General features: G+C 46.2%; 1 protein-coding gene across 4 annotated transcripts in view; it reads left to right on the top strand.

Moving 5' to 3' along the window:
* Amotl1 (angiomotin like 1) overlaps positions 1-17,274 on the top strand; it is a 125,259-nt gene that overhangs the window by 26,724 nt on the left and 81,261 nt on the right. For 3 of the 4 annotated variants that reach the window (XM_031346134.1, XM_031346133.1, XM_031346135.1), the window contains one exon: positions 6,203-6,253. In XM_031346134.1, coding sequence (XP_031201994.1) covers positions 6,203-6,253 — 51 coding nt within the window. Of the gene's footprint in view, positions 1-6,202; positions 6,254-7,576; positions 7,725-17,274 lie in introns of those variants that run through there. The other variant, XM_031346137.1, reaches the window with a different exon arrangement.

The raw sequence follows: 17,274 nt of genomic DNA, 5'->3' as shown, positions 1-17,274 counted from the left end.
TGTCCTGGATTTCCTGGATGTTTTGGGTTAGGAGCTTTTTGCATTTTCTTAGACTGTTGTGTCAATGTTTTCTATGGTGTCTTCTAACCCTGAGATTCTCTCTTCTATTTCTTGTATTCTGTTGGTGATGCTTGCATCTATGACACCTGATTTCTTTCCTAGGTTTTCTATCTCCTGGATTGTCTCTCTTCTGATTTCTTTATTGTTTCTATTCCATTTTTAGGTTCTGGATGGTCTTGCTCATTTCCTTCACCTGTTTGATTGTGTTTTCCTGTAGTTCTTTAAGGGATTTTTGTGTTCCCTTTTGAAGGGCTTCTGGCTGTTTACCTGTGTTCTCCTGTATTTCTTTAAGGGTGCTATTTATGTCTTTCTTAAAGTCCTGTATCATTATCATGAGAAGTGATTTTATATCTGAATCTTGCTTTTCTGGTGTGATGGTGGGTCCAGGACTTGCAATGGTGGGAGAATTGGGTTCTGATGATGCCAAGTAACCTTGGTTTGTGTTGCTTATATTCTTATGCTTGCCCCACATCATCTGGTTTTCTGAACTGCTACTAGTCCTTGCTGGACTGTAGCCTGTCCTTCCTGTGATCCTGATTGTGTCAGAACTCCTCAGAATCAAGCTATCTCTGTGATCCTGTGATTCTGGGATCCTGTGAACCTGGGCTTGTTAGAGCACCTGGGAGTGGAGCTTCCTCTGGGTGTTTTGGGAATGACTGCAGAGTTTGTGCCCAAGGTCTGCTCAGGGTACCAGCTAGCCCAGACAGACCTGAAGCAACCCGAGTCACTGGGCTGGCAGAGCTCCTGTATGCCTGGTTCCGCTGGTCCCAGTTACTCTTGGTGTTGGGACAAATGATGTGAGGTGCATCCTTCTATTTAGTCTACTTTTACAGAAACCCTTGCCCAAGCCACAGAAAGATTCTCTCTTTGCTGCTTTCTCCTGATGTGTCCAGCTTTGCAATACTGCTGCCCTTGAAACAGGAGCAGGGACTCCCTCTTGCTGACCACAGCCACTCTCCACTTGGGACACAGAAAGGCAACACTCTGGAGTGCTATGAACCACTGGACAGGAGAAGGAAGATTTAGTAAGCACCCAGTTCACAAGCACCACACCTGCTTGGCTTCTCCCAACATTCTAGTGAGATGAGTACTGTTTTCAGGACACCGAGCCTTTGCATGAGAGTTGTCATTCCTGACAGAGTGTCCTCATTCACAACTGACAGCTGAGATGTAAACTTATTGGATGAGCAGTGTCTGTTATAACTCAGTGATGCTCAAGAACCATCATTTTATAGAATAAGTACTTGACATGTGGCCACAGGACCAGCAAGGTCCTCTTCAGGAGGACCCTTACTAGAAAGTGAATGCAAGGGGCTAGAGAGCTGGCAATTTGGATAAGTGCTTGCCAATCAGCTGTGAGGGTCAGAGTTCAGATTCCTAGAACCCATCTAAATGCTGGATGGACATGGCAACCGGCCAGTGACTCCAGAAATTGAGACAAGATAGAAGATCTCCAGAGCAAACTTGCTAGTGAGACTAATTGTATCAGTGAGCTCTGGGTTTGACTAAGAGACCTTGCCTCATTGAATAAGGTAGAGGAGTGATAGATGATAATTCTGACATCAGCCTTAGGTCTACACACATGGATACACACAGAGAGATACAGAAACACATGCATGCACACACACATGTGCACATGTGCGCACGCGCGCACACACACATACACACACTCACTCACTCACTCACTCACGAATGGGAAAATGGAAAAAGGAAAGGAAGAAAAATAACAGGAGAGTTGATACCAGTCTACTCTAAATCCACAGATCTTGACACAGCCTTGAAAGCACAGCAAACTCCCAATGAATAGCTTTGCTGGTTAGAGATGGAGTCTCCCTTCATAGTCTGGACTAACCTCTAACTCATAATACTCCTGCCTTACCCTCCAGAGTACTGGGATCACAGGCATGTACTACCATGCCTGACATAACCATCAGTTCAGTTATCAAAGTATATATAATGTTTCCATCATAAAACATGAAAAATTGGAGCCACATATTCCAGAAAAGTTCTTTAGTAGCAAATATTGAAATGAAGAAAATGTGTTCTCATTAGCTTCCAGCTGATTGGGGAATGCATGCAACTGAAGTGCTGGGAGGAAAGGCCTTGGTTTGCCATCCATGGGCTTATACAATAAATCAAGCCTGCTGTGGATTGGAGCAGTTTGGCAGGACAGCTTGGCAGGCTCCAGAACTAATCACCCTGTGAAATATTTGTTCCACTGTGTCTTCCTCGGCTTCTTCTTGCTATAAGAAAGCACTGGAAACTGGGTAATGCATAATGAAAGCATACTTACCTCGTGGTTCTGGAGGCTGGCAAGCCCAAGTGTATGTTGTGGGCATGTGCTCAGTATCTAATGAGGATCATCTTGCTGCATTCTAACATGGTGGAGGGTACCACATGGTTATACAGCATGATCGCCAGCTCAGATTTAGTTCTTAGGAAACCGTGAACGCCATCATGGGAGCCCCAGTCATAAGTTCACCAAATCCTAATTACTTCTCAAAGGCCCTCTGCATGAACACAAGAACCTGGGGGTCATAATTCCAATCCATGTTTTTTTTAGGGGGGGGTTATCATATTTAAACCATAGGGAAGAAGAAAACTGTTGCCATGCAACCAACCTTCAGCCCAGGTATTAGAACACAAGCTAAGTGCTAGAAACAATGAACACCAGTCTCCGCTAATTTGAATGCATATTATGCTGCCTTCCTTTCCAAAACTATAACTAAAACTGGTTAATGAACAAAAAAATCCCATGAGCACAAGCTATAACACAAGTCATATCCAGGATGCACCAGTCTTTACAGCGGGCAGTCCCTTCTCTTGGGTTTACTGAATTAACTTGTGCCCTGACAACAAGCAGTTATTAGGTGACAATATGATTATATTACATAGAAAATAAAGGCTGGGTGAAACCGCCAGCAAATGGAGTAGCTGCTGTTAGAACCTAGGTCTGACTGACATTGGAGCCCTCCTTTGGAGCAAGAACTGGCCATGAAATTAGCAATGGTGAGGCTATTCTAACCTTGACTAGAGAGGACAGTTCAGAAAAGAAGTAACACAGAAATTTGTCGACTAGCTTCTGAGAGTAAAAGAAATAATGACTCCAACTGACACAGAACACTCTTTTGATGAATTGTGCTATAAATTGTGCTAAGGAGTTCATGGCTCCTGGAGAGGGAGGTGATAGGAATTAAGATAGGACTCAGCGCCTTCAATGGGAACAGCCTGAGACAAAGGAGTGCATCAGTTTAGGTGGGAAAGGAGGAAACCATGTCAATTGGGTCTGTCCCCAGAGGAATTGGCCTTCTATCAGGACAGGCAATTCATTCATAAACTAAGAGGGCAGGAGAGAAAATGCACCAGGAAAATGTGGAGTAGTTGCTAGGTTAGATAGCAAAGGAAATTTAGATTGGTGGGAATGAGAGATAAAGATCCCCACTTCAAAATAAGAGCCCCAGAGACAGAGTAGCCAAAGCTAGACAGTTTATATTACAATGTTTCCAAGTCCTTCACCAGCCCCACAGTGGCAGCCATGCTGATCAAGCCCAGACAACAGAACTGAAACCCTAGTATAACAAGACTTCTCCTCCCTCTGCTCGTTGGTTGTGTCATTAGGAGGGGATAGCCTTATATGGCACCCAGGGTTTGTCTTTCTCTTTGTCATGTATGTTTGCCTGGTTCTCAACAAACACATCTGCAGGAGCTTTTCAACACTTTACACTCTGTTTAGTTCACATTCACCAGGCACAGGACCTTGTCTCATCCTCAGGTCATTAGGCAAGCTTGGCTGCTAATTTTCTATTCTAAACTTACAGTTTGGGACTTCTGGTGGAGGGAGAATTTGTGTAAGCATGTGCATGCAAAATGTGTGCATGTGTGTGTGTGCAGGTGTGCAAGTGTGTGTGTGCATGCATGCATGTGTGTGTGTGTGCGTATGTAGGAAAGGAGTGCACATCACCAGGGCTCTAGAATTTCTGGTTCATTTGTAACTAGACATAAGCTGGCTTGAGGCACCTTTGAAAATGAACCATTAATCTTTATTTGTTACAAAGGGACAAATACATTGAGCAATGACAGCAATGGACCTGAAGGCCATGAAGACAGTAGGAGACAGAAGGGACCCTGGGATGGTTCATTTAAATTCTGGTAGAGACAAGGAGACTTCAGACTAAATAAAGGGATGGACTAGAAAGGTAGGAGATGCTGGTTAAAGAGCAGAGTGCTGGGCCTTGCTATTAGGGATGGTGTTACTAATGACAACAAGGAGCTGACTGTAGAGCAGGTCAGTGATGAGAGGGAACATCAAAGAGCTGGGTAGAGGGTGAGAAGAATCCACTCTGTATAAATAGGAAAGCCCAGACTACTCATGGGAGTGTGAGTGAGGGGAGTAAGAGCAAGCCAGACGGTAATATCTTCAAAAGAAGGGTCTGTTCATAGCCAAAAATGAGCAGGCGTGACATGGAACATGACCTGTGACTCTCAAGGAGAGACAGGGTCGGACAGTAGGAAATTCAAAGACACCTTTAGAGAGGAGGTGAATATAGTAGCAAGCCATCTTGCTGCCTTGAGAGTACACAGAAGGGTCTTGGGGTTTGTGTGGGAGGGGTGGAGTAGTGTGTGGAAATGTGTTCATGCATATTCAGTTCTTCCATCGTCAGTAAGTAACAGGGCAGCGGTCTTTAGAGGTCAGAGTGATGGCTCAGGAATGGCTGTCTGGGTGGGGAAGGGCAGCCTCTTCTCAGATCCATGAGGGATGCAGGCTGGTGCTTCTGCCTCGTCTTCCACAGCATTATGTCACCAAGAGCTGAGCATGGCAAACCAGTCGCAGTTTACAAGGTCACAGTTTGACCCAGACACAGGACCTGGCTGCTACAGCTACAGATCTGGTTACTTTGAGCCCATGGAATGCCCCAGAAACTTGGAACTGGCAACTGTCAGTTCTTTAAGGAAGAAGAAAGAACCAGGCTCCCTCCCTCCATCCCTCTCTGTCACTGCTAGGTAGAAAGAAGGGGCCATCTGCTGTGGGACTCTGTCCCTGGAGCCCCTTAGACCCCAAACCCTAGACCTGTCCTGGGAGAGCTATCAGCCGCTCAATGGGAAAATGCACAGTGTGTCTACACACACTACTCAATGATCCACACAAGGAGAGTCCCATAGCCAGATGCTAGCCAGACACAAGTTACAACATCCAACCTCTGCTTCTCCTTTCTACTTGAAACCAGTCAAGGTGTGCTAAAGAAAGAGGCCATATTCTCACTCTCTGCCCTATCAGGACAGGAAAGTCGGATTCTGTGTGTCTGCCCCAAGCTACTGAGCTTCTGCTCCTCCGCCCGTGAAATGGGGACCAAATTACTTAGCTTATTTAAACCAAGTGGTCTCCTACGAGGAGAGACTAATGCTCAGGCTATAGAGCTGGAATTCAGGTTGAAAATAAGGATGGGTGGAGGAAGGCATAGGAGGTCTGCCCTGCCTACTTCTATTATGGTGGCCAGCTCTGAAATCCTCTTGGAAGCCCTGGGCATGTGGAGGAGTGCAGACCCACTGCAGAGGAGCAGGGAATCCGTTCAGAGCAAGCAAGTCTCTCATTGCAAATAAATAAGCAAAAGAGTTAGGTTGCTGGAGGACATCCTCTATCAGGGAGTGGGGAGTCAGCGCGTGCGTCTGGTGATAGCCACGGTAGCCTAGCAACGGGCAGGGATGCACGCAGGCTGTGGGGCCGGGTGGGTGGGCGCTGCTCTCGTCGCACTGCTGCTGCGCGTCCAGGAGCACTCGCAGCTCCTGGGAAAACTTTGGGATGGTGCCGAACTAGCAATGAGCCCCAGGGGCTGAGGACAGATGATAGATGGGGTTGCAGCCCCACTTACTAGGAGCTGCATGATCCCAACCAGCGAAAGTTGATGCGCACCTGCCGGCTTCAGGATGAGTGCCCCTAGGCCGAAGGGTTCCCCAAGTTTCTTTACATTCAGTGGATTAGGTGGTCTGAATCCTTTCTGGATTCAGGTTCACCCAGTCTAATCGCTAGAGAGAGAGAACCCCGCGCTTTTCTAAGGGAGCTGAGCTCTCCAGAATTCCTGATTTATTGGCCCTGAATGGTTGCAGTGACTCAGTTTTTTGTTTTCTGCTTTCCTTCTTCCCCCAGAGAGTGATTTTGTGGACACCGCTCCCGCATCTTTCAGCCCGGAGGAGTTAGGTAAGTCTGGCCTTTCCCCTTTCCTCCCTACTACCAGAATTCCTCCCCAGAACCTCGAGGTGCCAGAGGGAGTAGGGTTGGAAGGTGGATGGAGAAGACTAGGAGACATACCTGCGTGCAGGCTGCATTCTCTGAAATTGGCCTCTTCATGCCGTCGCCCTTTGCTTGGTCGGAGCATTTTAGGGATGGCTCACAGATGTGTTGCCTCTAGATCAATTGTTACTTGCAACACTGCAGACTTCCAAATCTGGTTTCTGTGAGCATCTTGAACCCCTGCCCCGGATGTTGCTGGTATATGTGTCTGTCTTACCAGGTAATCAGTAGGAGAAGGGCCCTGTAAGGGTATATTCTTTCTCAGAAAATGCCATGTAGTCATTAAATTACAGGTCCTAGGAGAGCCCTTTCTCCCTGGTGTTCACTTATTTAGTCTGTAGGCATTGGGGATGGAACTTTGCATTTTCCCATGCCTGTGGTTGTTAGAGATGCAGGCATGGTCCGTGGATAGGGACAGAGACAGACTTCCCTGTGTGATGAGAAGACAGTCTTGGATCCCTGTTGGCAGCCTCATTTGGTGGCCTGGCCTCCTTTCTCTAGCTCTGGGTTTGTTCAGTTGCTAGCAGCCCGGCTCATCAAGGCTCTTCTGGTTGTTCTCTTATCACTGGCCTCAGAGCCCTGTCTTGGAATAAAAAGATTTGAGGGGATGAGGTAGCAATAACAGAAAAGAGAAATTACTCATAGAGCAGTGTTTGTCCTTTTCAAAGCCAGAGGTGTGTGTGTGTGTGTGTGTGTGTGTGTGTGTGTGTGTGTGTTAAGGTGCAGGGAGACTGCCTTGTCCTGGGATAGTCTGTTTTTTTATGGTGCACCATAGTACTAGGAGTGAGATTCCATCCAAGCCACAGCTTGCATTCACTTCCTGGAGCCAAACATTCAAAATAGGTCAGAAGGGTAAACATGGTGACTCATGGCTAAAATCCCAGCACTTAGGACGATGAGACAGGAGGATCACTGTGAATGCGAGACTAGTCTGAACTACAGAATGAGACCCTGTCTCCAGAATAGGGGGGTGGGGGGGATGTAAAAGCAACCAGCCAAACAAACAGAAGGTCTGCTTACCAAGGCTGCATCCTGAGACAGGGGAGCAGTTTGTCTGTGCAGTAAACTGGTTCACACAGGTTGTAAGGCTGCCACATCTCTGTAGATGGAATCTCAGATCAAACACTTGAGCAAAGCTGGTTTCCCAGGCATAGTGGTGAAGCCTCTTCGTAAATGCAAATGATGTGTAAGCCACTTTCCAGAAGTGGTTTGTTTGAGGGAAGGGACTGGGTCATGTTTTCTATGTGTCCTTTAGCACGGATGGCACCGTGCTTCATGCCACAGTATGGGAGAGGCTATTCAATCCTTCATGCTTGAGCTGGGCAGAAGCAACAGCAAGCCGGCAGCTGCTTGCTCAGAGGGAGCCTGATGTCCATCTGTGAGTATTCTGTGCTAAATGATAGTTTATGTCTCTGAAGGCCCAGGTGTTGTGCCCCTTCCATGTCTCCTTCTGGCATTAACAGACTGGACTGCCCTGCCAAGGCACGAATAAAGGGGGGCAGCTCCCCAAACAGGCGGTCAACACTGAAAAGACGTGCTTCTTTTTAATCTAGAGTAAGAAAATAACCTTTCCTCTTCTTCAGCTCTCCTGAGAGACAAGGCAGTTTTCTCCGCCAGAGATGAGGACTGCTTTGCTGTTTGCGCTGCAAACAGCAATGGTAACAGTAACGAGAGCCATCTGCAAGGCTGGGCAGTTTGTAAACAACAGAAATGTGTTGGTTCTGATTATGCCCTCTGCGGTCTTCTGCTTCGGATCTCTTAAGTTGCTGTGAGGGGCTGGAAGCTGAAGGTGTCTGTGGGATATGTTCATGCTCCAGGCTAGTGGAGTACCCAGCATCTCCAGGGAGGTGGTCCTCCCTGACAGAACTGCTCACTGGATGAGCCTGCATTATTTCCACATAATTCAGGTCTGAGGGAGTTCTTGTTTCTCCTTTGGGGAGGGGCATGGCAGCTTCTGGCACCATGCTTAGGCACAGCGGGGAAACACCCCTCCTAGAACAGTGAGCTCGCCTAGCAGCTGTGCTTTCTGGTGCAGAGGTTCAGCCCTGACTAGAGTACACCAAGATGTAGAGAGAAGCTGGAGGAAAATATTTCTCTAGCCACCACCCTGTTGTTGACACTCACTGGGCAGACTTCCCAAGCCAAGGAATTTTCCTAACCTATGCAGATCTCACTTGGTTGTCCTACCATCTAATTTAATCCTGCAGTTCCTTTCCAGACTTAGAGCAGGGTATGGTTCGGTCACACAAGGCTGTCCCCTTTTCAGCTGCCAATTGCATTGGAACCACTTGACTACAAATTGAAGGTTCCCACAACTTTTTCCTCTAGTTCAATAATAGCCAACAGAACTCCAGGAGATGCTTTGGTTTTATTTGCTAGGGTATTATAAAGGATGTGAGTGTGCTGTCAGATGAAGATGCTCGAAGGGCAAGCCATGGAAAGCACCTAAGCACCATGCGGGCCATCTGTCTTCAAGAGTTGGGGTATACTAATTCCTAACATGGGGATGTGATGGCACACTCAGAGTCTCTCCAAATTTTATTTAGTGTTTTTTAGAGAGGCCCTATCTTTGTATTGCCATAATAGGCATAATCTTCAGCCATTGTTGACTATATTCAATGTTGTTGTTGTTGTTGTTGTTCTTGTTGCTGCTGCTGCTGCTGTTGCTGTTGCTGCTGCTGCTGCTACTGCTGCAATAAAAAAACTGTGGCCAAGAAACCTAGAGGGAAGAATTTATTTGAACTTACAGTTCTAGATAGGGAATCCATAATGGTGGGGGAGGCTTGGCAGGAGGCTTCTAGAGCAGGAATCTCAGAGACCGTATTTCCACCCACATGAAGGAAGCAAGCAGAGAGCAAGATAAAAGTAGGGTGAGGCTGTAATCTCCCAAACCCATCCCCAGTGACATATTTCCTTCAGCCAGTCTTCACTGTTAAAGGTTCTACATCCTCCCTATTGATCACTTCACCAGCTGGGGACCAAGTACACGGTCCTGTGGGACCAAGTGTGTGAGTACATGATCCTGTGGCTGGTATTTCTCATTCAGACCACCTTAGTCAACTGACCTCAGTTCCCAGGAGTCAGGTCAGATGCAGGGAACTGAGAAGAGCTTTATTCACCCCAAGCTCCCAGCTTCTAAGATAGTGTTGTTCCCATGGCATTCAGCTACCTCTTGTAACTCTGTAGGGATTTCCAACTTGTAGTAACTAGCCTGGTTAGAGTAAATGTAGAAAGAGAACTTTGACACCTCCCAGGAGATTCCAAGGACTCTGAAAAACTCCGTATCTGCAAATGGGGTGAAGACTGAATATATTCACTATTCCATATCACAACACAAATCCATAAGCATTCAGTTTGGATTATTTTTGTTGTCCATTTGAAAGACTCTTATTTAATAAAGTTGAATGATGGAATCACTTTTATCAAATGTTCCGTCTAGTAACTAAACTGTTTTAATTTTTAGAAGTGTCTCTGTACCCTATATAGCATCCTTACCTGCAAGTTGGGGTGGTGATGAGGCCAATGACTTATTTAGTACGCTGTCCCTCGAACAGCGTGTGGAATGGTTTTCCATCTGAAGTCTCTGCTGACAGACAGACCCACTACTTTGTAGCATATGATTGGAAGTCAATTCAACCTCTGAAATTTTATAGAAATCTGCCAACAAATTAAGAGTTATTCTCACTGTTTCAGAAGGCCGCTTTCTCTAATGTGTAATGAAATTTAGTCACCCAAACATGAGCTTTGGAAAAGGCAACAGAGAAAATGAATGTTAATGGAAGGCTGTGATGTCAGAGGTTCCAGGAACCCTCTCCCCTGTTGCGGTACTGTTTTCCTAGGAGGGAAATTGCCTTTCTGTAGCCTTCCTTAGGTAAGTTAGACAACTCTTTGTGGGAGAGGATAGAAAGAGTGTGTGAGATTTGGAACTATCCTATGCCAGTGTCTGAGAAAGGATGCAGTTGATGATGGTAGGGATGGTCTGGGGATATGACCCAGAGTGAGGAAGCAGAGAGCAGACAGGAGATGGTCCCAGGTTATCAGCTTTCAAGGCACAGTGATAGTTCCTCCAATGAGGCTCTACCCCCACAACACTCCAAAACAGCACCAGTGGGACCAAGTGTACATACATGAAATGAACCTATAGGGACTTTGCACATTTGAACCATAGCACTCGGCTTAATTACCTCAAAGTGGTTCTCCTGTAGACTAGGCCCTTGGTCTGACACAGGAGGGCTCTCAGATACACATTCTCCCACCCACTGCAGCAGTCTAGTTATGTTGGCCAGCTCCAGAATCCCCTTAGTTCCCTCTGTCTGCATGGTTCTCTTCTCCTTTCTTCCTTGATCCATCTTTCAACTGTTTCTATATGCTGTACCTCCTAGGATATCTTAATTATTTTTCTATTGCTGTGAAGAGACACCTTGACCAAGGCAACAAAGAAGAAAGAGTGTATTGGGACTTAGAGTTTCAGAGGGTGAGTTCATGATCATACCAAGGGGGATCACAGCAGGTGAGCAGACATGGTGCTGAAGCAGTAACTGAGGGCCTGCACCTGATCCACAATCAGAGGGCAGAGAGAATTTAGGGGAAAGGAGGCTGAGAGACTAGAATGGACTTTTGAAACTTCAATGGCTACCTCCAGTGACATACCTCCTCCAACAAGGCCGCATTCCGCAATAAAATCCTTGGAGAAGAGGGAGACCCAATAATCAAAGTTGTTTTGCGTTGTTGCTTTGCATTGCCCAGAGTGCACTCAAAGTTGACATCACTACACGTTTTGCAGGCAAAGATGGCTGTCCCTTCATCTTTGAAACAGTGCTGGTCATATACAAATCTTTAATAACTGTTTATTGAGTAGGTGTGGGGAGGAGGAGTCACCATGTGGGGCTTCGTTTTTCTGGTAGTTCTAGATCTCTAAGATCAATTTCCACTGGATGCAGAACTATCGTGAGATACTGCTGAGGGTGGTGACCAGGTCATGTGATTCCTCATTTTTATTGCCCTCTTGATTGGATTAAGAGATGCTTAGGGCATTAGTAAGCATACCCTTGGATGTGTCTGTGAGAATATTTTAACATTTCTTTTTTTAAAATTAATTAATTAATTTTTTACACTCCATATTTTATTCCCCCCATCCACCCTCAGACTGTTCCCCACCCCATACCTCCTCCCCCCCACAAACCCCCCTTCTCCACATGGATGGCCCCACTCCCACCCCACTTGACCTCTAAACTCCCTGGGATCTCCAGTTTCTTGAGGGTTAGGTGCATCATCTCTGAATGAGTACAGACCCCACAGTCCTCTACTGTATGTGTGTTGGGGGCCTCATATCAGCGGGTGTATGCTGCCTGTTTGGAGGTCCAGTATTTGAGAGATCTCAGGAGTCCAGATCAATTGAGACTGCTAGTCTTCTTTCAGCCTTCTCTAATTCAACAACAGGGGTCAGCTGCTTCTGTCCATTGGTTGGGTGCAAATATTTGCACTTGATTCTTTCAGCTGCTTGTTGGGTCTTCCAGAGTGTGGTCATGCTAGGTCCCTTTTTGTGGACTCCATAGCCTCAGTAATAGTGTCAGGCCTTGGGACCTCCCCTTGAGCTGGATCCCACTTTGGGCCTGTCGCTGTGCCTTCTTTTCCTCAGACCCCTCTCTGTTTCCATCCCTGTAATTCCTTCAGACAGGAACAATTATGGGTCAGAGTTGTGACTGTGGGATGCCCCCCTCCCTCATTTGATGCCCTGTCTTCCTGCTGGAAGTGGGCTCTGTAAGTTCCCTCTCCCTACTGTCGGGCATTTCATCTAAGGTCCCTCCCTTTGAGTCCTGAGAGTCTCTCACCTCCCAGGTCTCTGGTGCATTCTGGAGGGTCCTCCCAACCTCCTATCTCCCAAGGTAGCCTGTTTCCATTCTTTCTGCTGCCCCTCGGGGCTTTAGTATTTTTTGCTCACCCAATACTAAATCAGGTCCCCCTCTCCCCGCACCTGCCCCCCCATTCACTCTTCCTCCCAGGTCCCTCCCTTCCTCCCTACTCATGATTGCTTTCTTCTCCCTCCCAAGTGGGACTGAGGCATGGGTATAGAACTAAACCGAGATTTCACAACTGAGGAATCTCAAATGGCTGAGAAGCACCTAAAGAAATGTTCAAAGTCCTTAGTGATCAGAGAAATGCAAATCAAAACGACTCTGAGATTCCACCTTTACACCAATCAGAATAGCTAAGATCAAAACCTCAGGTGATAACACATGTTGGAGAGGATGTGGAGAAAGAGGAACATTCCTCCATTGCTGGTGGGATTGCAAACTGGTACAACCACTCTGGAAATCAATTGAAAGGTTCCTTAGAAAATTGGAAATAGATCTACCTGAAGACCCAGCTATACTGCTCTTGTGAATATACCCAAAAGATGCCCCACCATGCCACAGGGGCACATGTTCCACTATGTTCATAGCAGCCTCATTTGTGATAGCCAGAAGCTGAAAACAACCTAGATCTCCCATGATAGAAAAATGGATACAGAAAATGTGGTTCATTTACACAATGGAACACTACTCAGCTATTAAGAATGAGGACATCCTGAGTTTTGTAGGCAAATAGATGGAACTAGAAAATATCACCGTGAGTGAGGTAACTCAGACCCAAAAGGACATGTATGTATGTACTCACTAATAAGTGGATATTAGCCAAAAAAAAGTACAGAATACCCAAGATACAGTGCACAGATTAACTTAGGGAAGACCTGCCCTGAAGGTAGACAGTACCATCCTGTGAGTGGGATCCCTGACTGAATCCAAAGGAAGAAAGGAGGAAGCGGGATGAGCCTTTTCCTTCTTCTCTACAGCTGAAACGTAAGCAAACAGCTTCAGCCAACGTGTCTTCCTACCATGATGGACTACACCCTCAGCCTGAGATGATGTAATGACAGGGAGCTGCACTCTTGATCTGGGATCTACTAGCTGTCTTCTTTATTCATCCATTAGGATTATCCACTTTATTCTGTATCTTTCTTCCTTTCTTTTTTCTTTCTTTCTTTTTTCTTTTTTTTGTTTTTTTTGTTTTTGTTTTTGTTTTTTTTGAAACAGGGTTTCTCTGTGTAGCTCTGACTGTCCTGGAACTCACTCTGTAGACCAGGCTGGCCTTGAACTCAGAAATTCACCTGCCTCTGCCTCCCAAATGCTGGGATTAAAGGAGTGCGCCACCACTGCCTGGCTCCTATTCTGTATCTTTCAAACTGACATTTTAAACTCTAATGTGCTAGTCTGTAGGAATACATATTTATTTTAGAAAAAAAAAACTAGATACTGTGAAGAACCCCTTCTTACTCAAAGCAAGCTGCCACCATTCTGTTTCCTGACTGCTTGTCCTGTGTGGCGGCTTCTTGCTCTAGAACCCTGAGTCAGCTCCTTAACTGTTGTCTGCTCAGGTCTGGCAAACCACCCTGAGAGAGCAGAAGACGAGGTTTCTGAGGCCAGGCTTCTTGGGAGCCATCAGCATTAACTCCCCCATGGGCCAGTGTGTCATGAGAAAGGATTTTCGTGTGCTATTCTTGCCTGCTATGTCCAGGCAGGATGTGCAGGACCAGTTGTGGGGGAGGGGGGAACAAGATAGCATTTGTGTAACTTTCTTAAAATAGGAACTTAAATGTTTATCTGCCACAGCATCTTTCTCAGATGAGGAAAGCATTTGGAGCTCTGTATAAGAGCCTGTATATTTGTGTGCCCCAATACTAGGGGCATAACACACCACCAGAGTCCTGTTTCTGGTTTGTGATTTAGCATTGGGATGGTAGAGGGTTCTAAATCCAGGTTGCTTCCTCCCTTGGCATCACCATGTGTAGGGGGTCATAAACTCCACGGGATTCTCTGTGTTTATTTAGCAAACAAGAGAGTCAGGAGTGCGAGGGATGCTCACTCTTGACAATCCTGTCTGAAGTTAAAAGTACTCTTTCCCTCATGTCCAGCTGAGTTACAGCTCCATCATCTCATGGAAGGCTGGTACAGTTTAATTTGGTATAGGAAGAACAGGGCATCTCATACACAGATGGTCACTAACGGTTGCTCAGACTGTGGCTCGAGTCTCACTTTGGCCACACACAAGCTTGGCATCTTTGTTAGGTGGGTTACTCTCACAAAGGCCAACATGTAAATGCTTAAACAGGATCCAAGCTCATTTCCCTTTCCCAGCAAACATCAGCAGTCCTTGAATAGTGGGGGCGGCATCTCTATGCTCTGGCTCCTCAGGGCAGTTCCACCGAGTGGCCAGATGGAACTGGCACTGATTCCACAGCTCAGGGAAACAGAAGAGAGAAGGGAGACACATCCAAGAGCAGCACACAGCCTCCCTCTGGGATTCTACAACCCGATCCTCAGTTCCATTGCCATCCCAGCCGCAAGCAGGCTGGAGACTGGACTAGATAGGAGGAGGAAAGGTTGTCTTATCAGAATGGTTGGGCAGAGTAGAGAGAGAAAGTGGTGTGCTGAGTGACAAGAATCTTAACAAATTACAGGCAGTGTGTCTTAGAGGCTAAGAGTATGGAGCAGAGATATACTGTGCAGGTTTGGATATTAGCTAATCTCTTACATGCCTTCTGATCTTGGACAGGTTCATCCCTACCCACATTTCATAATCGTAAGGTCACGTGCCAGCTATTTTCAAACATATTTCCAAAGCTACTCATCACCTTTCCCACTCTGTCCTGTGTCTTGGAGAATGTCTCTTTGCATTTCTAGGCTTCCACCTGGCCTGGGCTAATGAGGGGTTCTGGATGCACATGGGATGGGGCTGGAGATACTGGGGAGTGTCTCTTAATCCAACCAAGATAGAGTTTCAAATTAGCTACCACAGGGATGGAACCATCCCCCACTGAGACCAGAATGTGTGATTCCTTCTAACTCTTTGCTTTTCCTTAGCCTTGACCATTACAGTGTGCTAAGTAGTCCCTTCTTCAAATTCCCTTCAGTCTTGAACCTTGAACCACAGCTGATGCAGTAGGATAGTAATAGAACTGACTTTGGGCTGTAGTAGTGAGCAGTATCTAAACTCAGCAGCCAACAGCAGGAACTCACCTTAGATGTCTTCCTGGTCCTAGGCAGGTACTCAAACACTTTCCAGCATGATCTCAAAACTGTAAACATTTAAATTTTTGCATATACATTGAATAATATTGTCACTTGCCATCCTTTCCCACTCTGTGTCAAGAAAGTGTGTCGAGACTCAAGAAATCATGAACACATCTTTCTGGGTGAAATGTTTTGCAGATTTAGTTTTATCTGTTCCATTTATAGCAGATGAACAAAGAGAAGGAACAGAAATTTAAACTCTTGTTCTTCATACAAGGGAGCCATACCAGCTCAACAGAGTGGGATTTAAGTCATTCCCTATGTTGGTATCCTTAATATGACAGTTTCCAAGGATTCATCAGACTACATGACTTAAGGTGCCATGGCTTCCTTTCAAGCTACCCTCCAGTTTAATGTCCTGGAATCCTCAGAACAGGATGCTGACCATTGTAACAGCATCATGCCCAGAGATCAGAAAGCCAGTTAAAATCATGGTGAACAGTCCATGTCCTCTCTCCTGCAAAAACTGGTGATCATTGAATGCTGGTGGTGGCCTTTGGTATCCCTGCTCACATCTAGACTTAGAGCCTTGGTCTTGGTTTGCTGAGTGTCTGTGTAGTTCACATTGCCCTGTGTTCTTCTGTGCAGATTTGGTGTCCTGGGTCCCCTCAAAGTCTCACAAAGGGCCTGGTCTTTCTGATAACTGTAGAAACCCAACTCATCCTGGGGTTTGAGATCCACTTGGCCATCTGCCTAGCTCCAAGCTCTCCTCCAACTCCACCCCTGGATCCACCCCAGCTATCTCCACCCCTTGGAAGCCTGTTTGTCCAGCCATCCTCCTTGGAGGCATCAGACAGAGCTTCTGAAAGGGAGGGAAGCAGATTTTACTCCAGATGACTTTTTCTCTGAATGATTGACAGTGGAAAATTCAGTTCCCTTCACAGGAAACCTCACCCTCCCACAGGGTGTGGTCCAGCCTCCGGGCTCCAACAGAACAATCACAGAGGACTCCACATGATTACTGTTGCCCACACTGAGCTGCTCGGTTCCTGGTGATTTATCTTTCTGGCCATAGCAGCCCTTTCATCCTCAGAGCAACTCACTAAAGCCCATTAAGACATTTCCATTTTATGGAGAAGAAAAAGGAGGCTCAGAGAGTTGGAATTATCTGCACAAGGCTACTGAGCTTGTTAGAAGGTTAGACATATGATCCTTGGTTTCTGGAGCCAATCTCAGTTTCCTGGGGTGAAGAGTGCACCTTATTCTTTTGGGGAGATTCAGTTGAGAGTTGGATAAGACAACAACAACAACAGCAACAACACACACACACACACACACACACACACACACACTCATCCATTCCATACGTGGGGACTCAATCATTTGTAGTCAGATTTTTTTTTTTTTTTTTTTTTTTACTGTGCCTGTACTGAACATGTGCAAGTGTTTTAATTATTCCCAGAACAACATAGTGTAACAGCTTTTAATAGTGTTTGCCAGTGTCAAATATTGTGAGCAACCTGGGCACGATTTAAGATTTACAAGGGAGGACAGGTACAGGTTAGATGCCAAATCACACCATTTTACTTTAGGAGCTTGGGTCTTGGGCATCATAGATTTGGAGTGTTGGTCCTGAAGCCTCTTCTTCAAGGACCTAGTCAAATGTGGCTGTTCAGGACACTGTTGTAGATGGCAGTTGTTCAGAGCTGTGTTGTTGTAGACTCATGCAACAATAATCAGTATGCTCCAGAGGGATTTTCTATGGCAGGGTGTAAAGCAACGGTACAGAAACTTCTCTAGGATCCCTGTGTTTCAGCACAGGGCCCTGGAACTCAAGGCTCCTGGTGATACTGACACACCTGTAAGGGAAAGCAAACT

The sequence above is a fragment of the Mastomys coucha genome, unplaced genomic scaffold, assembly GCF_008632895.1.
Source record: "Mastomys coucha isolate ucsf_1 unplaced genomic scaffold, UCSF_Mcou_1 pScaffold23, whole genome shotgun sequence".
Classification (NCBI taxonomy): domain Eukaryota; kingdom Metazoa; phylum Chordata; class Mammalia; order Rodentia; family Muridae; genus Mastomys; species Mastomys coucha.
Note: the sequence above shows the minus strand (reverse complement) of the source record. Positions and strands in the feature narration are given on the sequence as shown.